The sequence below is a fragment of the Schistocerca piceifrons genome, chromosome 1 (assembly GCF_021461385.2).
Source record: "Schistocerca piceifrons isolate TAMUIC-IGC-003096 chromosome 1, iqSchPice1.1, whole genome shotgun sequence".
Taxonomy (NCBI): Eukaryota; Metazoa; Arthropoda; class Insecta; order Orthoptera; family Acrididae; genus Schistocerca; species Schistocerca piceifrons.
Window position 1 is genome coordinate 997949956 of NC_060138.1, and position 22974 is coordinate 997972929.

The 22974-nt window shown below is 44.9% G+C and overlaps 1 protein-coding gene across 1 annotated transcript in view; it reads right to left on the minus strand.

Annotated features, from left to right (window-relative positions):
- The window catches only part of LOC124802905, a 262458-nt gene that overhangs the window by 105807 nt on the left and 133677 nt on the right, over nucleotides 1-22974 (minus strand). The window contains exon 2 of the mRNA XM_047263974.1: nucleotides 22134-22313. Coding sequence (XP_047119930.1) covers nucleotides 22134-22296 — 163 coding nt within the window. The 5' untranslated portion in view covers nucleotides 22297-22313. The remainder of the gene's footprint in view (nucleotides 1-22133; nucleotides 22314-22974) is intronic.

The following is a 22974-nucleotide window of genomic DNA, read 5'->3' on the forward strand; positions in this document are numbered from 1 at the left end:
ACATGGCACCCCTGGTGACCCCAGAGGTGCCAAATACCCCTTCTCAACCTGAGTCTTACATCTTATTTATGGTAGTCACCCCATCCTTGTTGGTGGCAACTACTGACAAAGTGACCTGACATCCTCGTCCGCTCCTTCATGCCTACCCTGGACTCACACCACACGATCACCCAGTGGAGCTGCAACAGATACTATCGTCACCTACTGGAAATGCAACATCTTGTCTCCTCTTATTCTGCGTTCTGTCCTGTTCTCCGAGAAGCGCATTTCCGTGATGACCATCCTCCAACTTTACGTGGTTATCAGGCGTTCTGTCAGAACCGTGCTTGCCCTTGAATAGAATCTGGTGGGGTCTGCACTTTGGTTTGCTCTGATGTCCTTAGTGACTGGATCCCCTACATACCACCTTGGAAGTGTTAGCACGAACCCGGCAATCACCATTTTCAATGTCTGCCTCCCTCCAGGTAGGCCACTTACTTATGTTGCACTATCTGCTTTAATCCAGCAACTCCCGCCCTCATTTCTCCTCCTTGGGGATTTCAATGCCCACCATCCACTGTGGGGGAAAATCACTTTGATGGGCCGGGGTATCCTAATCGACCAACTTATCATGGACTTCGATTTGTGTCTCCTCAATGATGGTTCCCCTACCCACTTCAGTGCCGCTCATGGCACCTTCTCTGCTATCGATCTCGTGGCCTCCTACCCTGCCCTCGTGGCTTCCATACATTGGACATCCCATGATGACCTTTGTGACAGTGATCACTTTCCAGTGACACTTTCGTCCCCCTGCTGCCGACAGGTAGACAGGCCCCCATGCTGGGCATTCCACAGAGCCAATTGGCCTTTATACATGTCTGCTGTCCGCTTTGACACCTCCCTCTCGAATTCCATTGATATAGTCGTCAAGGCATCTCTGCCATTCTTCTTCATCCTGCTGGCACTGCTGTCCCCTTATCCACAGGGCCCCCTCATCATCAGCTGGTACTGTGGTGGACCAAGGACGTCGCAGTCGCTGTCCAGGACCGCTGATGGGCGCTGCAGTGATTTAAGTGACACCCCTTCCAGATCAGCCTCCTCACTTTTAAGCGTCTTCATGCTAAGGCTCGTTATCTTATTAACCGGAGTAAAAAGGAATGCTTGGAGCGCTATGTTTCCTCCCTGGGGACGTATGCCTCTTTATCACAGGTTTGGTCAAAGCTCCGTAGTATTATGGGCCGCCAGCAACAGTCAACTGTCCAGGGTCTGAACCTCCATAGAGCTCTGTGCACTGGTCCATTGGTCCTCGCGGAACACCTTCCGACACGTTTTGTGATGGCATCGTCGTCCGCTTCCTACCATCCTACCTTTCTTCATCAGAAACACAGAGTTGAACAGAGCCCCCCTCCATTTCATCCTGCAGCCCTATAATGCACCTTTCACTGAATGGGAACTGGCGCAGGCTCTTAGCTTATCACAAGACACAGCTACAGGTCCAGACTCCATTCACAATCAGATGATTCAACACTTGGACGTTCCCCAGAGGCAACAGCTCCTCAGGGTCTTCAATCACATCTGGCTCACGGGTGCTTTTCTGTCACAGTGGCGAGACAGTATAGTTGTCCCCATCCTTAAGCCCAGGAAAAACTTAACGTCTCTAGACAGCTACCGCCCCATTATCCTTACGAATGTGCTTTGTAAACTGCTCGAATGGATGGTCGACTTCAGATTATGTTGGGTACTCGAATCTTGAGGCCTTTTGTCATCATATCAGTGTGACTTCCTGGCAGGGCGATCTCCAACTGACCATTTACTCTGATTGAAATCAACCATCCAATAGGCTTTTAATCACTGCTGGCACCTTCTCGCTGTTTTCTTTGACCTACATAAGGCGATGACATGGCTTGGCGCCATCACATTTTATTTACCCTCCATGACTGGGGCTTCCATGGTCCCCTTCCGATTTTTATCGGCGAGTTTTTATCTTACTGGCTCTTCCAGGTTCGAGTTGGCACTTAACTCAGCACCCCTCAGTTTCAGGAGAATGGTATCCCACAGGGTTCTGTGCTAAGTGTCACACTCTTCGTCATTGCCATAAATGGCCTTGTGACCTCTGTTGGGCCTCTGGTTACCCCGGCGTTGCACGTTGACGATTTTTGCGTCCGGTGCTGCTCCCAATCGGTGGCGTCTGCTGAGTGCCGGCTCCATGGCGCTATCCGACGGGCCTCTGCATGGGTCACCGCCCATGGCTTCCAGTTTTCCCCCTTCAAAACGCGGGTTATGCATTTTTGTCGTCGACCCACAGTATACCCTGATGCAGAATTTTATTTAGGCAACCAGCTCCTCGATGTTGTAGGTCAGTCCCGTTTCTTGGGCATTATTTTTGATCACAAGCTGACATGGCTGCCCCACATTCGCCACCTAAAGACTACATGCATGTGGAAGCTTAATGCTCTCCGCCTCCTGGCCCACACATTTTGGGGTGCAGACTGTTCCACTCACCTCCATCTTTACCATGCTCTGGTCTTGTCCAGACTCGATTATGGTAGTCAGTGTAATAGCACAGCAGCTCCTTCCACTTTGAAACTCCTTGACTGTGTCCATCATTGTGGGGTGTGTCTGGCTATTGGTGCCTTTCGTACTAGTCCTGTTGATAGTCTCCTCACAGAAGCAGGGATTCCCCTTCTACACATCCGATGGAGCCAACTCCTTGTTTCTTACGCAGTCGCCATTTGCCATTCCGTGACCATCGTGTGTATCGTGTGCTCTTCGCCAATGAGGGATGTCTCCCTCCTAACACCCGCCCACGAAGGAAATTACCGGTTGGCATGCGCATCACTACCTTCTGCCAGGATCTCCATCTGCACTCCCTGGACTCTGGACTGCACACCATATCTTTCCTTCCTTACCCCCCCCCCCCCCTCCCCCCCCTCGTGAATGGTGCCTCGATCACGGATTAGGATCGATCTCTTCCATGGTCCTAAGGTCTCTATTGCTCCTATGGTTTACCAGCGTCTTGTCTGTGCCATTCTTGCAGAGTTCTGGGGTGCCACCATCTTTTACACTGATGGTTGAGCTTCTAAGCATTCACAGGGCCCTCCTTTTTGTTTCTCAGGCCTCCCTCCATAGTGTTTTAATTGGTTTTGACTCCATGAGCAGCTTGCAGGCTATCGATCGATGCTGCCTCGTCACTCCATGGTCTCTGCCACCCATGATTTTCTCTCTGCCCTTGAGCATGCTGCCTGCCAGTCGTCTTTCTCTGGGTCCCAAGTCATGTGGGAATCCCAGGGAATGAATTGGCTGACCGTTTGGCTAGAGAAGCAGATACCTACTCCCCCCCCCCCCTTCCTTTCGCGATTCCAGCTGCGGATTTGCGGATCTACGTCAAGTCTCTCTTTGACCAACAGTGGAATGCCATTTGGAGCGCTACTGCTCCTTGTAATAAACTCCGCACAATCAAGGAGTTCACTGCAGTTTGAGGCACATCTTTCCGCCCCTCTTGGAAGGAGTCCACTGTTTTATGCCGCTTACGCATTGGTCATACCTTGCTCACCGATTGTTTCCTCCTACGTAACGACCCCCACAATGTGGTTGTGGCGCCAGACTGACGATATCTCACATATTGGGGGCATGTCCCTTTCTTTCGAACCTTCGTGCTAAGTGTAGTCCTACTGCTTCCTTAAATTTAATATTAGCAGGCGATCCACGGATGACTGACCTGGTCTTCGGTTTCCTCTGTGAAAGTGGTTTTTATTTCCAGATATAAGGTTCTCCTTTAGTCTTGGAGCAGTGGTGGGTTGATTGTTGGTGGAACTCCTTTTGCAGTCTTCGCGATCTGTGACCCCATGACCGTCCCCCTTTTTTTCCAGTTTTTACATTGGTCTCCGCCTTTATGCTTTTACTGTGTGTGTTTAATGTTCATTCTTTTATAATTTGACTCTCTGACTGAATCCATCCACTTCTAGCAGACCCTCTTTCTTCTGTAACCCACTTTGGAATAGCGGGACTGATAACCTCGCCGTTTCGTCACATACTCTCTCAATCAATCAAACTTGTTCTATTCACTCTCGATAATTTCTCATGGCAACAGCAATGTCCGCTCTATTTTTAGCCCTCAAGCATTATTTCACTACTGTTACGCACTGTCTTGGGTTTGTTTTACCGGCAAAGTTAGTCGTACCTGAACAGCGGTGCATAGTGATTGGATAGAATTATTGGTGAAGAGTTGGCCGTGTAAGGATACAATAACCCAATGTTGAACTCTTCCCGCCGAGATGGCAGCCAGATAACAGTATTTTTGCATCTGAATGTTGTTGCAATACTCCGTGATTTGTGTTGTTCACTTTAATGATTGCGTACTGCAGACTTTTACTGTTGTGATGATATTTTCACAAAATAAAAGACCGAATGGAACTGGAGGTAACAAGATGAATAAACCATAATTACATTATCACTCTGTAAGGATCCCAAGGGTTTACGGCACCGAAATACTCATTTATATTTTCTCAAAAGTTGTGAAATTTTGTCGATGGAGTTCGTGTTCACCCTGTATAAAGAAGATCAGTTATGAACTTTGTAAACCCGTTTCGAAAAAAAAAAAAAATTGGGAACTGTAATGCTGAGGAACTGAAATCTACTGCTCCTTAGAGCGCCACAGGATCTGTATTCACTGCCGTTTTTCCACAGGACTGAAATAGTATGCTATCTTATTGCGTGTAAAATCTAACAAAAAATTGAACAAATCTCGCCCCTACTTTGCATTGTTCGACAAGTAATACCGTTGAAAGTTTCAATTTTATGACTGTAAATCTCTTAAGAGAGACGACACCAATAGGCAACTGACTTTGTTGCGCGAAACATTTGTGGCAAATTGAGTAATAAATAATAGGTTCTTAATTATTTTCATAAAACACTGCTACCTAGGTATTAAAAGTGCTGACTAGTGTAGAATGTAGAACAGTTACAGCTTTGATGAGGTATTTTTACGGGAGGAATGCAGTGTTAGGTGTAGATGACGCACTCCACGACTCTATAGTTTCTCTAGGAAAAGACATGTTCAACATTGGAAATTTGTGTGCGGTTATTAGATCGACCTGTATGCTCTTATCTTCGTAACCATTAAGAACGTTGAATAGGACCTTTCAATAGCTGCTGACATAATCAGCGCCGCTGAAGCTTTTCATTTTGTAACGAGCAGCCGATATTGCGAGCGATTACGAGCTTAATGACCTTATTAATAAAACCTGGCTCTGGCCAGGTGGATCGAATCATCCCTGCATCTTGCCTTGCGTCATCTAATAGCATACTCGTCCCGGTATCATTTGAGTAAAACAGTGGGCCACGTCCAATTTTGCCATTTCAAACTTAGGCGTTGCTTACTGTCGCCGACACATACATCTGTCGGCGAAAAAACGAACCATGGAGTGGAGTGTGTATTTACCCGCCTTCTGTTAACAGATTTATGTACTTCTAAGAAGTGAGATATCTTTCACAGTAATAATAATGGACCATGTCCAGTGAGCGTCAAATGAGCCAGACTAATTAAAAGACATAGTATCGTATTCCTGAGACTCTTGCCGAGTCGGATTAATGATGGAGGGAGAAAAAGTTCTAGAGATCTACGCTCTTTGTCACTGGTTTGTCTGGAAAAGAGAGAACGTTACGACAATGACCAACAGCCTCTGATGGTAGTGCCTCCAACAAAGACATCTTGAACCATGATGAAGCTGAGAACTCGCTCTGGGAACATATTTAGGTATTTTTTGAGTCCATGCCATTCTCTTTGGAAGCTTTTATCGCAAAATATAGGGTACTTAAAAAATTCACAAAATCATTCACGTATAATACCGTACTACAATTATAATCATTTGTATGCAATCATAACCATAAACAGTGGTACAAGGTACATTTCAGTGACACGCATCCTCTTTAATGTTACAGTTTAGACAAATGTTTAATAATATAAGAAAACTGCCATCCTATAGCTGTCTTCGGTACACGTCGTGTGGTCGGACCACCTTTTGCCCGGTGAAGTGCAATAGGTCGAAGTAGCATGGACTCAACAAATTTTTGGAAGTCCCCTGAAGAAATATTGAGCCATGCTGCCACTATACCCGTCCATAATTACTCAAGTGCTGCCAGTTCAGGATTTTGTGCGTTAACTGACTTCTTGACTATGTCCCATGAATGTTTGATGGGATTCTGGATGGACAAATCAAATGGATCTGAGCACTATGGGACTTAACTTCTGAGGTCATCAGTCCCCTAGAACTTAGACCTACTTAAACCTAACTAACCTAAGGACATCACACACACCCATGCCCGAGGCAGGATTCGAACCTGCGAACGTAGCGGTCGCGCGGTTCCAGACTGTAGCGCCTAGAACCGCTCGGCCACTCCGGCCGGCGATGGACAAATCATTTGCGCCAATTGTCCAGGATGTTCTTCAAACCGATCGTAAACTATTGTTGCCTGGTGACATGGCGCACAGTCATCCTTAAAAATTCCAGCTCTGTTTGGGAACATGACGACCATGAATGGCTGTAAATGGTCTCCAAGTAGCCGAACATACCCACAAACCAATCCATACCATGTAAACACAGCCCACACCATTAAGGAGACACCACCAGCTTGTTCAGTGCCTTATTTACAACTTGAGACCATGGCTTCGTGGGGTCTGCGACACACTCGAACCCAACCAACTGAAATCGGGACTCATCTGACCAGGCCATGGTTTTCCATTCATTTGGGGGTCCAACTAATATGGTCACGATCCCAAGAGAGGCGCTGCAGACTATGTTGTGCTGTCGACAAAGGCACGCACATCGGTCGTCTGCTGCCATAGCCCATTAACGCCAAATTTCGCCGCAGTGTCCGAACGGATACGTTCGTGGTACGGCCCACTTTGATTTCTGCGGTCATTTCATGCACTTTGCTTGTGTGTTACCACTGACAACTCTACGCAGACGTCGTCGGCGTCCTCGTTGTCCGTGATGACAGCTAATGCCTGAGGTTTCGTATTCTTGGCACACAATTGGCATTGCGGATCTTCGAATACTGAATTTCCTAACGTTTTCCGAAATGGGATATCCTATGCATCTAGCTCCAACTATCATTCCACGTTCAAGTATGTTAATTCCCGTCGTGTGGCCATAATCTGGTCGGAAACCTTTTAACGCGAATCGCCTGAGTACAAACGACAGCTCCGCCAATGTATTGACCTGTTATACCTTGTGTGCCGCCATCTATATATGTGCATATCGTTATCCAGTGACTTCTGTCACTTCAGTGTATAGTGGTACAACAGAACCGGAACGTATTGTGTACTAGCAGGCTATCTTGTAAGATCACGATCGTACACTCATCATTGTTTTCATTTTCTGTACATTTTCTCACTTCTTATGATGGGAAGTTTTGAATTAAATCGAGAACAAATGGCTCTGAGCACTATGGGACTTAACATCTATGGTCATCAGTCCCCTAGAACTTAGAACTACTTAAACCTAACTAACCTAAGGACATCACACAACACCCAGTCATCACGAGGCAGAGAAAATCCCTGACCCCGCCGGGAATCGAACCCGCGAACCCGGGCGTGGGAAGCGAGAACGCTACCGCACGACCACGAGCTGCGGACAAATCGAGAACATGGCCCTGTTAGTTCCGTTGCTCGTAGTAACGCAATTCCAAGGACGAAAAATTAATTTCACATCCGTATTTTAAGTCTGTCTTAATGGGTAAGAGATTAGCATACCTTACCGCTTGGCAAAGAATCTGAAATACAGTCATGGAATTTTTCTTGGTACAAGAAATTTAAAGGAGCTGACGGAGACTCCTAGCGACAAATATGGGATATGGCCACGAAAGGCGCCATTAGAAGTCGAGAGTGGCGTACGAGCACATGGTTCTCCAGTACTGCCAAGCAAGGGGACTTCAGGGAGGAGATGGTCGGTCTTACGTGTCCTCGTACGACCTCAGTGGCTGACTGCCACAATGCTCACGGTGATTGTGCCTGATTGGCATATCGATCTTGGACTGTACGGCCTCCGAACGGAAACTTTTAATCACTCCCTACATTTAATAATGAAAACCCTTCATAATTCATATTATGGGTGACATTAAACTTGAATAATCTGGTTGGAGTCCAGATAAACAGTACGTGTAAGACCACTGCTCGAGGCACCTGAAGAAGACAGCCCCGTGAGCCGTCGGAATACTGATTGTGAAATAGAATCGACAACTCGGCAAGAAACTCGAAAACACACTGCTGACAAACTTTTATTTTGAAAATATTTTTTCGAACAATCGGAATAAAACAAATAGACACCGTAGAAAGGCTAAGGGTTCCAGGAAGCTAAGCCGAGAACATCTGAACGTCGGAAAACATGAAAAATGAGTTCGAGTAGGCACGTGAGGTATCCTAATTATGAATTCTTCGACAACGCCAGCAAGATGAGTATACTGGAAGGTTCAGATTGTTCAAGTTTAATGTCACCCATAATATGAATTATGAATGGTTTTCATTATTAAATGTAAGGAGTGATTAAAAGTTTCCGTTCGGAGGCCGTACAGTCCAAGATCGGTATGCCAATCAGGCACAATCGCCGTGAGCATGGTGGCAGTCATGCCACTGAGGCACCAGGTTGAAGAACCCGTTTAGTGAAACACCGTGTCCTGCTTCGTGTAGAAGTCCGCAGCTGCTCGCTGCACATCCTCGTTCGACAGGAATCGTCGACCCTTCAGAAACTTTTTAAGGGATCTAAGGCGTGATAATCGCATGGGATGAGATCAGGACTATAGGGCGGGTGGTCGAGTGTCTCCCACTTGGGTTGGTGTAACTTCTACGTTACGGCATTTGCGATGTGTTGGCGTCTTGTGCCGAAACGCGACTAGCACGGAACTTGGCGCAGCATTACACAACGTTGATTTTCGACAGACATGCTGCCCGATACACATAGTTCGCGTTTCCATATTTATCGCACACACGTCGGAAAGACACGAATGCCACACTGACCCGTTGCCTACATGTCGTTGCTTATATACCTGCATCCGAGTAACGCTCTCAAACGGGAACTTTTTGATCGCCCCTTATAAAAATGTGGCACTATTCTTGATGCTGCCTGCTGTCGCAATAACTTTATTTCTCTTTTTGCACTTTAACTAGCGAATATGTCTGCAATGAGTGTAGCTCAATTGTCACTGATTTTCTTCCATTTCTCTCGACAAACCGCAAATCCTTTAAAAGTACAGCCACCCGCGAAGTGTCTTGCTCATATAATCATCATGCAGTGCCTCTATTTAAAAAGTCCACTTGTTTATGTCATTACGCCCTAATCTAACTTCAAATAATCTTAATCAAACTCTAAATAAGTTTGGGTTTCAAATGGATTGTTGGAATACGCGAATCTTCTAATTTAAATTGGTGTACTTGTGACGAGAACTATTTTACCTGGTAATGTGTTAACTGTTCATGTGTGACGTAATTAACCAAGTTTCAGTATCAAATATGGTAGTACAAGCCAAGTGAACTAGATGTCACGGTGGATGTTTGAACACGAGTTGAATCACCTGGAGCCTTCGGAAGTTTTTAGGTGGTGGAAAAAAGATGGAGAGAAAGATACTGCGTAGCTTTTCTAGCACGAGCCAGAAGGGACGCTTGCACTTTAGTTGACGATGCGTCAATTGATGATGTGGTCTCGCGGTAGCGTTCTCGCTTCCCGAGCACGGGATCTCGGGTTCGATTCCCGGCGGGGTAAGGGGCTTTCACCTGCCTCGAGATGACTGGGTGTTGTTGTGTCGTCTTGATCATCATCATTCATCCCCATTACGGAGGACCTTGCCTAGTAGGGCGGTGCGGGTCCCCCGCATCGTTCCCCTACGCTTTGTGAAGGAGCATGGAACTTCATCATCATAAATTAGGTAGGACAAAAATCTCTCAAGGCTTTTTATTGCTGCGCTAGAAGAATAGGCTCTATGCCGGCACAATGTTTCATCTCCTCTTCAGTCTATCATCAACAGCACAAACACGACGTGGTACTGCACGACTACTTGTCACAGCCATCTATAAAAGTTTCCCTAAAGCAGCACTACTTACGTTCCAAGAAAGAACGCCGCCAACAATCGAGCAGAAAGGAAACTTCTGATGTCACTCCTCAGGGTCTCCCAGCCGGCCCAGTTGCACACAGGCTTTCTTTATTATTACACTTCTTTCGAAACGAACATAGGATATACTCAAAAGAGAGAATTTTTATCACAAAAAGTACAGTTTTTGGTACGTATTTTCTCGTCATTAAGTGGCGTCCAGAAAGAGTCACTACATAGTACTAAACATGTTTGAAGTGGTCAGCGATCATGACGCATTTTGACATTACCCACTGAAAGGCCTCTGTTGGATTCCTTTCATGTTAATTTTTTAAAACTGTTGTCATTTACGGCATACATCCCACTTCTAAATTTACTGTGGTGTTTCTGACTATCTGGGAGGAGACTGAGCAGTGGAACGTGTTACTTTTACACATAATCAAGAACGATCTGTCACACTACTACACTTTAAAACACAGTTTATGTGTAATTCATGTCACACAGTCTGATACGGAACCTACATCCACTTTCTTTTATATACTGTGTATGATAAGATACTGTCATCCCCCTTCCCTTCTGTGTGAGAGGATGAATGAGCAAATGTATTTCTAGTTGTATGCTTGACGGTAGCAGACAAGCCTGTCTGCTAGAGAACAGTAGGACCAACGTCGGAACAGGTAGCTACGCTTTCTAAAAGCAGAGAGGTTTCTATTGTTAGTATGGTCCTGTCCATCCCTTGTCATATTGGTACAGGAAGCTGTCTCTCTGGTCACTTCCGTTGTCCGCAGCTCGTGGTCGTGTGGTAGCGTTCTCGCTTCCCACGCCCGGGTTCCCGGGTTCGATTCCTGGCGGGGTCAGGGATTTTCTCTGCCTCGTGATGACTGGGTGTTGTGTGATGTCCTTAGGTTAGTTAGGTTTAAGTAGTTCTAAGTTCTCGGGGACTGATGACCATAGATGTTAAGTCCCATAGTGCTCAGAGCCATTTGAACCATTTTTTTCACTTCCATTTGTATCTGTTAAGCACCCTCGGTAGGGGCCGAGGCCAGTCTGCCCGCGACGAGCGTCTGAAGTGATAAGATCTCCGGCTAAGCACGTCTCTGCTACGTCCATAGGACAATGGATTTCTTAAGTTCAGCCTAACTGAAAATTTAATCACCTTTATTTCAGGTTTAGATATAAAATATCTAATGTTGTCTTAAATTGCAACACAGTGTAATTCGAGTGTGAAGTTCAGAATATCTTCCAGTAGTTGCTTTGTCACTACTTTGTGAGTAAAGTGGAACCACATGTGGATGATCCGTAACTCTAACTAAGATTATCAATCTAAAATGCGAATGTGCGTGAGATTATAACGTCTCGTCTTGACAATATTTTTCAATATAGCAACTTTTCTTTATGTTCAACCCACGTGGGGTGTACTTTGTGAGACCAGTACCATGTGCTTGTACAATTGTTTGACCCATCAGGTTAATAGTAAGACGATAGTAACAAGTTCGAGGTTTTTCTTTTGTTAATTGCTTTTCGATGTAATTTATTTTAATTATAAAAATTATTGTGGATTTACACTCTTTGTGTAAACCAAGTTGACCAGGTGAAGCATGAGGTGTAATCATCAAAGTAGCCCTCAGCTATTCTTTTCAGGAAGATTTCACAGAGAGTTAGTATGAATTTAGTATACCAGTGTGTGGTAATTTCATGACGAACAGGATTGCGCTACGAATGTAACTTCTTTGGGTGAAAATTGAATCGGTTGGTTTTGGTTAATTTCCTCTTGCATATGTTTCAACATTCTACGTGTGTTATTTTATGAATGCAGTGTTGTATGCAGTCTCCCAATCTTGGCTCTATATTTGATGTGTTCCATAAGTTCACCAACTCACATTTTCACAATCCTAAATAAGGCACCAGTTTAGTTATGAATCAAGTTTAATATGCTGAAATTTTAACGGAACAATGATCAAAGTTAAAATAAATGTCCAAATATAAACTGATTTATTTCTTTTTATTTAGATTATCTTTTTAGATATATATATATATATATATATATATCACCGGTTGTCTTAAGATGACTATTAAAAGTTTATAATTAATGTTAGTCTGGTTGGCAATTTGGTAAGCTAGACTGGATACCTGGTGTAACAGTTGCTCAGTAATGCAAGGATAACTTCCCGAGATAGCTCACGGCTTTTAACCCGCTTTTATTATCTTGAATATCAGCACCGCTTTCAGAACAAATTAATGCAACAACATTACACCACCAACTGATCTATGAGCAAAAGGAGTAAATAACGGGCAGTTTCAATAAGATAATGTACAAGTAAGTACTCAGGTAACTTCGTAATTCATGATACACACAAAGAAAAGAAAGACAGACAGTATGTACCTTTTAAAATACACTGCCGGAAAAAAAATTAGTACGGCTGGAAAGACGACGTAGATTTTGATCTGGTGACGGCATATGCCACCTAGGGAATAGTAGAAGTAATGATAATGGTTTCAGCGTCGTCCGCTAACAGATAGCATAGTGGCGACGATACCAGAGTGTCATCTGTGTCTACCCTCTAATAGGGAATGCTCACAGCCAGAAGGCTCCATCGTAGCCAGTCACTTTGCATCCTAGCTCTCCGACATCTTCTCCAACCCCAACGACCTTCACTTTGACTAGTCCCAATTCCCTACTGTTCAGGAACGCACAGATAATGCAGTCCCATTCGTGGTTCCCAGTTTCTGATGCTTGAGCAACATACCAGAAACTAAGCAGCTCAATCACAGCAGAGAACATAAAAAAAGGACTTCAGAGAAAACGCAACACATACCTTGGTCACGACGGTATCACCTATCGCCACTTCTAAGGATGCCCTTGCAACTCTTTATACCGCTATCCTCTCCACTACTATTCAGACCTGTGGAAAAATCTCCAAAATCCTACTTTTCCTATAACCAAACAAACAGCCTTTGATACCTTCTTGTACCACCCTATCTGTCTCACCTCAGTGTTCCGCAAGGTCTTTGAATCCATCCTCCCCCTTCACATCCACCGCCATCTGCACCAACACCATCTGCTTCCTGTCACCTAGTGCGGCTTCTGCCCCTCCTTCTCTGCCGATGATCATCTTCTGAACCTCACCCATCCCCTATCCCAACAGCACAACAACAGTAAATCCGCCATCTTTGTCTCCCTTGACCTAGAGAAAGCATACTACAACATATGAGATTCCAGTCTCCTTTTCAAACTCCAGACCTATCCACTTCCTACCAACTATGTCCGCCTTATCCCACCCATCCTCTCCAGTCTCCTATCCTATGTCATTGTTAACAACACCAATTCCTGTACCTTCCATCCCACCACAGGAGTGCCCCAGGATTTCGTTCTCTCCCCTCTCCTGTACCTCTTATACATTGCCAATATGCCCAAATCACTTCCCCCCACCCACCTCCTTCAGTACCCTTATGGCATCGCCCACAGGGATCGTTTAACAACTCATCATATTCCCACCTCTCCTCGCTCACATTGAACACTTCCAAATAACCTACACCATCCATAAATTCCACTCCAACAATCCTATTGTCTTCCCTCTCCTTTCCAGTCCTAGCATGTTGCCGCACCACTGTCTGCACATCCCACCAACCGTTTACTTGCACACCCTCCACATCCTCTCCCAAAGAAATTTCAACTGTCTCCCTCTCCCAGACCACGAGCTCTGCCCGACATATACCCATCCCACCAACTCTAAATCCATACTACCCTATCCATCCCCCCCTCCCCCCCTTGCCTCATCTTCTTCCCCTTTCTGGCGCCCTCCCCCCCAACCCCTTTTCCTCTCCAATCCACAGCCCCTAATACCAGATGCCCCTCTATACTAGTCCCCTACAGCCACCTGTCTAGTCGGCACCTTTTCCCGTTCGCCATCCTCATTACACCACTTCTGTATCTCTATCCATACCCAGCCTTCTTTTCGTCTACAATCCACTGTCCAACGGCAGGTGCTTTTTCCAGTTATAGTGAAAGTGCACACTGCTCCATTTTTAATGGTCAGTGTATCTTCTCTTGTTTTCAGCGTTTTTCCAGTGTTTTTTCAAGTGTATAGTGTTCAAGTGTTTCTCAAGTGTTTTTAATTGCGCTGTCTGTGCACATTTTCTTCATTGTTTTTAAGCAATTCTAGAAGATGTCATTATATTATTTATAATTCTCCCATTCATGTCGTCTTTTCAATTATTTTAATTCATAATACACGTGTGTCCTTGTATTAGTGTTAAGTTCCAACGAAGCCACGGAGACGCAATCTTGCTTCCTTCAGCCAACTGAGCGAGTTTGAAAGCGGTCAAATTGTCGCTCTCCGAGTGGCGGGATGGTTCATACGGAGAACTGTCACACGAGTTCGACATGCTGCGTCAGTTGTGCAATGGTGCTGGTATCAGCGGTCACGTGAACATTCTCCCACCTGTAGACGCGGTTCTGGACGTCCACGCAGCACAACGCTCACCAGGTTCGTCGTATTGTAAGGGCAGCAGTGGCAGATCGTACAGCTAGCACAGCACAGACAAGGGCGCCTGCGAGCCGGACGTGTCAACACAAACTGTTGCAAACTGGTTATTAGCAGTGGGACTACTGGCACGCACACCTCCAGCCCGTCTTCCCATCACGCCACAGCATCGACGTGCACAGCTCGACTGGTGCGTCAGAGGATCACTTGGAAGATGGAATGACGTGCCATAGTCTTCAGCGAGGAAAGCAGATTCTACCGTGCCGCAAGTGATGGTCGTTTGCACGTGCGAAGTAGACCTGGTGAGAGCTGTCTCACAGAGTGCTTTCTCCCAAGACACACTGGCCCACTCCAGGTGTCTGGGTTGGGATGAGCTGCAAATCTCGTTCACCTTTGGTGTTTCTGGAGCGGACGCTAACCAGCACTCGGCACGTCCACAATGTTATCAGACCTGTCGTTCTGCCGTTCTTGCAACAGGAAGACGCTGTATTTTTCTAACAGGATAATGCTCACCCACACACTGCCCGTGAAACTCTACGTACTTAGCCAGTACGATCTCCGGACTTGTCTCCAGTTGAGTGCGTGTGGTGGTGGAGCAGATCTAGGTGCTTCAGTCCGGAACCACACGGCTGCTACGGTCGCAGGTTCGAATACTGCCTCGGGCATGGATGTGTGTGATGTCTTTAGTTTAGTTAGGTTTAAGTAGTTCTACGTCTAGGGGACTGATGACCTCAGCTGTTAAGTCCCATAGTGCTTACAGCCATTTGAACCATTTGAGCACGTGTGGGATACGATGTGACGATAAGTCAAACGTGTGATTCGTCAACCAACAACTCTTACAGAACTACGTGAACAGGTCGAGCAGGCAGTAATAAATCTTGAGTGAATTGGAAACCGCTAAAAGGGTGTACTAATTTTCTTCCGTAGTGCAAAATTCCGAACAAACGGTAGCAAGTACCAAACTGAGATCTAAGGCAGCTAACAGAGGTGCTATCGAGAACTTGCCTCAAGGCGGCGTTGCACTCAAGTATGGATTGGCTAAAAGACTAAATAACTGTAGTTATACAATAAAACAGTTATGAATTTAAAAGGGCAAGAACTTTCGCTCTCCGTATACAAAAAGGGAAATATCGAATGTGTTCACATACTGAGGAGTCACAGTTATATTTTCTCAATTTTTACAACTAAAATACTGAATTTTTTTAAAAAAACAGACACAGTTAGCTGTCGAAAGGAGGAGAAAGAAAGGGGGATGCAACTGACTGACACCTTAGTATGTAATCATAATCGATATTTTACATTTTGTGTATAGGAAGTGTACATTAATTCCTATTTCAGTTAAGAAACCTTTTGTTATGTTGTCTTATTGTAGGAGTACAGATGTTTCATGTTTTGTTTATATGCCAGTTCATACTTCGCTGCAATGCCGCAACTTCTCGAGAGCACCTCAGCCAACTTACTGTCAGTTTGGTGCTTACTACCGTATCTTCAGTGGTGTGTTTGATGAAAAACGGAATGGGGCAAATAAAATTCGCCCGGACAAGTGGATACGATTGGAGGAGGAGAAAAAGAATCTACAATAGGACGGAGCAATTGCCTACACAGCCGGCCGAACCTTGTAACAAATTTACACTATTTTCACCCCTGACAGCGTTGTTAGAAGAGCTCAGTCTGGTAGCCGCCCGAGCTGGCCACCGACGTCACCTGATCTGTCAGTGTGCGAATACTTTGTGCGGGGAGCCCTGAAGTCTTACGTGTATCGCCACAACGCTCATAGTCTTCAAGAACTGCAGCAGTTCTTTGTATCTGGAACCCTGCCCTTCTGGCCACTTTTATTTACCCCACCTACTACACTGCAACAATTTTTGTTGTCTTCGGCATATATGAAGAATTACAAAGTTTCACGATAACCTCCTCGTACATTAGCTTATAAAAATTACAGACGCTTCGGGGCCCGTGCTACAAAGTGCACGAAACCCACATATTACAAGAGGTCAGGGTCGACACTTCGAATCTAATCGGGTCAATGAACTGTCTAGAGTGTGTGGATTCCAGAGTCACCACACAACCAGTTATCACCTGGCAATCAACGGGATGGTGGAAAGGTGTCACAAAACACTGAAGGCGACCCTCATGTATCAACGAGAGAGTTGACAGAGGCGCTGCCACTAGTACTTCTAGGTTTACGGACTGCGCATAAGGCGGATATAGATGCATCAGTGGCGGAGATGGTTTATGGGGAACCGTTGAGAATTCCTGCACATTGTCTCACAACGGCACCGCTACAACTACAAACGGAGCTACCATTGCTGGTACAGCGCATTACTGACCATGTGGCAAGGATGAGAGAGCCACCGGCATCCCGCCATGATTAACGTCCGGTCTTCGTGCACAAAACATTGGAGGATTGCTCACACGCCATGTTGCACACAGACCCTACAACCTCCTTATACTGGGTCCTGTGAAATACTGCGACTTAATGCCCATACTATAGACACCTCGAAAAATGAAAAGACTGTCAGGGCATCCATTGAAAGAGCATGGACCTTCCCATCGCTGAAGCATAAAGCACTCCTCCAGTTCAGGATGATCGAGGGTCAGGCGAGCCTACAGCCAGTCGAACTGAAGCGACAACGCCAAGATGCCAAACAACTACAGAACAACCAGTCACACCTGTGTTCAGTTCATAAGCATTTATTTTTATCTGTTATTACTTTTATGTTGTAATTTCATGTACTGACATGTTCCATGATCTCGGAGATTTGCTCCTCAATTTGGTCCTACGGAAATTGACGTGTAAATAAAATAAAATAAATAACGACACATCAACCGGTCGTCCGTACAAGATCTGGACGAAAAGTCAAATTCAGGTACCCCTACATCCCAAATGGTTCAAATGGCTCTGAGCACTATGCGACTTAACTTCTGAGGTCATCAGTCGCCTAGAACTTAGAACTAATTAAACCTAACTAACCTAAGGACATCACACACATCCATGCCCCAGGCAGGATTCGAACCTGCGACCGTAGCGGTCACGCGGTTCCAGACTGAAGCGCCTTTAACCGCACGGCCACACCGGCCGGCGCCCTACATCCCAGGTGCTACGCATGTTAAGGGGGAGGGGGGCGGCTGTGTGGGAACAAGAGGCCAACCAGGGTAGTGCATTGTTTATTCCTTGGAAGAGTAGCTGATTTTGATGATTTGATTTTTTTTTTAGAGCTGTACTTCCGACTGTAAGCCAAGTAAATAAATGTCTATAAGTATATATGTGGATTTGATTTCTGACCGACATCCTCTTCGTCCCTCTCTTTGTTCATGTTCTCCACCTCAACCTATCTATGACGACAGTAGCTTCAACGACAGTATTTCGCAAAGTTTTAATCTGCAAACAGGTGTGAATCAGCGTTTCGGACGATTTGGATCATATAGTAGTATCCTAATCATTAGCTCATAAACCGCAAAAACTGTGTTCCTATGTTCTGTTAAAACCAACTACGAGGGAGAAAACAAAATAGCATGTTGATGTGTATACAATTTTTGTTTAAAATTATAAATGAAGAAAACTAATATATTTGAGAGGAACCGTCTGTGTAATGTCAGTTACTTTCTTGCAGTATATGTCCGCAGCTTCTATAAATTTTTTAAAGGATTTAGTTTTGCCTTCAGCTGTCAGTAAAATAAAAGTCTAACAGCTGAAGGCATAACGAAATTCTGTAAAAAAATTGTTTGATGGTTTAAATGCCCTGCTATAGTAGTTGAAACGAGTATCGCGTATAACTCGAGATTTTAGGTAACTACGTTGAACAACAACTCATCCTTAAATAGTATTATATATAGTGTGCTCCATATATTTTGACAACCCTAAATAACTGTTTGTCCAGATGCAAATTACAAAATGTTTCAAGAAAATGTTCTTTAGCCGTCAGGGGGACATCAATCAGCATGATTGCCATCGTTGTAACTTTGTTCTTTACAACGATATGAATAGCGGTATGACTCTTTTAAATGACACCCTGTATTTTTTATTCGGTAATTCATTTCATCTCCTAAAGACCTATTCAAAAATGCATCACAGTATACCATTCACTGAAACACAACGTTATTAATTACATAACACAATATTGACGTTGACGCTCCCAGCGTTTAGTGCACGTACAACGCAATTTTCGTAGCACTCGCACGGACGAAACTGCCGAAGTTACTGTTCTCCCTTCCGTTGCTATGAATCCACATGTGAGCACACGACAACTTGAACACGAGACTGACATTCCTAAAACCAGTGTTCATCGTATTCTTACACATTACCGGTTACATTCTTACCATGTACACTTACACTAAGAATTGCATGGGAATGATTTCCAGAATCGTATACACTTCTATCAATGGGCACAGCAGCAAATCCCCGCCAACCCGAACTTCTTCTCCAATGATCTATTTACCGATGAATGTTCCTTCTCAAACAAAGGACAGATAAATGCAAGGAATATACCTTATTGGTCCAGCGACAACCCACGGTGGCTTAGACAGGTGGAACATCGGCGTCAATTGAGAGTTAACGTCTGGTGTGGGATGCTTGGCACTACAATTATTGGCCCTTGTTTCATCAATGGTGGTCTAAACGGCACGGCGTATGCCAAATTCCTCAGACGAATTCTTTCTCTTCTTCTGGATGAAGTGTCTAAGAACCAGAATGCCTATGTGGTATCAACACGATGGATATCCAGCACATAATGCCTTGCGTGCACGTCGTGTTCTGAACTGAAGGTATCCTTCCAGATGGATTGGTCGAGGAGTAACAGTTACTTGGCCAGCTAGGTCTCCTGATTTAAGTCACCTGGTTTTTTTTTCTTTGGGGATGCATTAAAGACGTTGTCTATCGCGATATTCCAACAACTCCGGAGGACATGCAACAACGTATCGTGTTTGCTTGTAATTCTCTTCAGCAGGCAACACTGGAAGCAGTAATTCTTTCATTCAACGCACCAATGTATCGGTGTCCAGGGTCGCCACTTTGAGCACCTTTGAATGTTCTACTCCTGGGCAATGGTACAGGAGAGTCAGTGTCAATTTTGTGTTATATTTTTATTTGCTTTTAATTTGTTTTCTGACAACTCCAGCAAGTGGACGAGTTTGTGATCCCGGGCTCAAAGTCAGTGTTGTGTTATGTAATTAATAACGTTGTGTTTAGTGAATGGTACACTGTGATACATTTTTGAATAGGTCTTTAGGAGAGGAAATGAATTACAGAATAAAAAATACAAGGTGCCATTTAAAAATGTCATACCTCTGTTGATATCTATGTAAAAAACAAAGCTACAACGAAGGTAATCATGTTGATCGATGTCCCCCTGACGGATAAAGAACATCTGCTAGAAAAAATTTTGTAGTTTGCATCTGGACAAACAGGTATTTAGGGTGGTCAAGATAAATGGGACACCCTGTGTATTAAAAAGAGGTACCTTGTACCCATCCCAACGTTATTAGACTATTGTGCAAAGATTCGAAATTTGTTGTAACAAAGTTAAATAATGAGTTGTGTTTATATACTAATAAGATTTGGTATTGCTCCAGGCGGAACGTTGCTTTCATTTGACTCCTTTTCATCCCTACTCTCAGCAATAGAGGTTATAGGGGTGCTTCACTGTCACAATAATTATTCCGAAATAGCAAATGATACGAGTGTCAAGTTTAGCAGACATTACTTCCGGTACTAGAGAGATAGGCTGATACGTTGCTGCATTTACCTCCTCCACAATCCGCCACCTCTTCCGTAGAGGCGAAACGTCACCTGGATTATCATCAATGAGCCTTGCGAAACCAAAAATTAAGGATTAGATACTTGTATCTATTGTTATCCAATAATTTTATATGACACAGCTCCTTGCACCAACAGTACTTTCATTTATAAACAATACAAATAATGAGTCATTTATAAACAAAATTTGGTTGAAATTGTTCCTGGGGTTCCTGAACTATGCTTCTATGTCACCACCTTTTCATCCCCACCATTAACTCTATGAAAGGTAGGCAGTTCATACCCCAAACTGCTTTCCAAATTTTAAGTGATATATGAATCAAGTTTGGCTAAAATCGGTGCAGTGACTTAGGAGGAGACGTGGAGCACATATGCACTATCTGATGAAAAGGGTCCTGAGAACTGTAAGTGGACATTAATATGGTATGACCACCTACGTCTTTATGACAGCTTGAACGCTAGTGGGCACATGTTCAGTGAGGTGTTTGAATATCTGTGGAGAAATAGGAGCCCTTTCTTCCTCAAGAGGAGAAACCAGACTAGTTAATAATGTTGGACGCTTTTGTTTGAAGGGAATTCGACATTATAATTCATCCTAAAAGTGTTACATTGGGTTCAAGTCGGGACTCTTTGCAGACCAGTCCATTTCTGGAAAGTTATTGTTGGTTGGGTGGCTGATTTGGGGGAGGGGACCACACAGTGAGGTCATCGATCCCGTAGGATTAACATAGGAAGTCGGCCGTCTCCTTTCAAAGGAACCATCCCAACATTTATTTGCCTGAAGTGATGTAGGGAAATCACGGAAAACCTAAATCAGGATGGCCGGACGCGGATTTGGAACCGTCGTCCTCCCAGTGTGCTAACCACTGTGCCGACTCGCTCGGTGAGAGTTATTGTCCACAAGACATCGTCTCGTAGACGCCGATTTATGACAGGGTGCATTGTCATGCTGGTACAAACAATCCTTTACCATAGGCTGTATACAATGCTGGAAAATGCGTTCATAAACTTCCACACTTTGTGTTTTCTTAAGCGCAATAAGGGAACCACAACCTGACCACGAAAAACACCCCCACAGGCTAACACCACATCTTATGAACGAAGACATTGCCATCACATGAAGCCAGGTAACGTTGTCCAGCCATATGCCAAATAAAAACTCTTCAGTGCGGTTGCCACACTGTAAAGTGCGGTTCATCCTTCCAGTCACCCACTGTCCAGTGGCATGGCTCTTTACTCCAGTTCAAGCTTCATTTATCACCGATTATAGAATGTGTGGCTTATGAGGAGCTTCTCGAACATAGTTTTTAACTCTCTACACACAATCATTGTGCTTCCTGCAACTGCACTGCTTGGAGCGCTTTGGAACTTACGAATGATTCCTTTTCCGACATATATTATGTTCGACGGTCCAAATTCGTCAGTAAGTGATGTCAGCTTGGTCTTGAGTGACCTATGGTTGTTTCCCCGCATTCTCACTTCAGAATCACATCGTCAACAGGCGACTAGGGCAGCTTTAGAAGGGTTGAAAAGTCCTAGATGGATTTGTTACTCAGGTGACATCCAGTGACTTTTCCACATTCGAAGTCACTGAGCTCTCCTGATCGATGCATTCTGCTGTTACTGCTTCTCTACTGACAAAGCAGTAATAAGCGTCTTCTCTTTTACTAGCGGATCTGCCTGTAGCGACAGCTAGTGGTCAATCGCGGATTACATAGGGGAGTACGGACACTTTTGATTAGATAGTGTACACACGTGCAATAAATTTAATAGATGTGTAAGAGTAGATTGGCTATAACGTTTTGGAATCTGCTGGTGGTCTTGGGCGGGCTCACCGTGGCCCGAGCTGGAGCCGTCCTCGAGGCTGGTGTGCAGGCTCTTGAAGCTGTCTCGCGCCTCGTGGCTCTGGAAGCTGGCGCGCTTGTCGCTGGCGCTGCCGCTGCCGCTGGCGCTGACGCTCGTGGAACGCCGGCCCGCCGCGCTCGAGTTGACGCTCATCGCCGCTCTCCGTTCACCTGCAAAACACGTGACAACCCTGTCAGAGCTGTGGTGCGACACTGGACTAATGTGAGGGTGATCGTAAGCTCACCAGATAAAATATCAGCCACTCTTTTAAAGGAGCACACTGGTCGTTTTGGAGCGCTGCGTGTAATGTGGACCTGCTACCAAGCGGTCACATGACCCTCCGTAGCGGACTTGAGTCTTAACAGTGAAGGGCTGCGTGTGCGCCCGTTGGCTGCCAGATGTTCGGCTTCAGCCGCAAATGTTCCGATTTTTACGGTCGTGTCTGATCACATACGTACGAGTATATAAAAGCCCTGCCAGTCTGGATGTTGTTAAGCTCCTTAGCAATGAAACAGAGACCGCACAACAAAGGCCCGTTCCAGGCTAACGACTTAATCGCGGGAAGTAATTGTAAGGAGGGATAAGGATATTACCACAGTGATACTATAACCAATAGTATTCTTATGCCTGCGTCCAATGTTTTTCTTCATAGGACGAACGAGCTTAATACACAATCTCAAAACTACGCTATGCGCAGAGCGAGCGAGATGTAACAACAACAAAAAAAATGTTCAAATGTGTGTGAAATCTTATGGGACTTAACTGCTAAGGTCATCAGTCCCTATGCTTACACACTACTTATCCTAAATTATCCTAAGGACAAACACACAC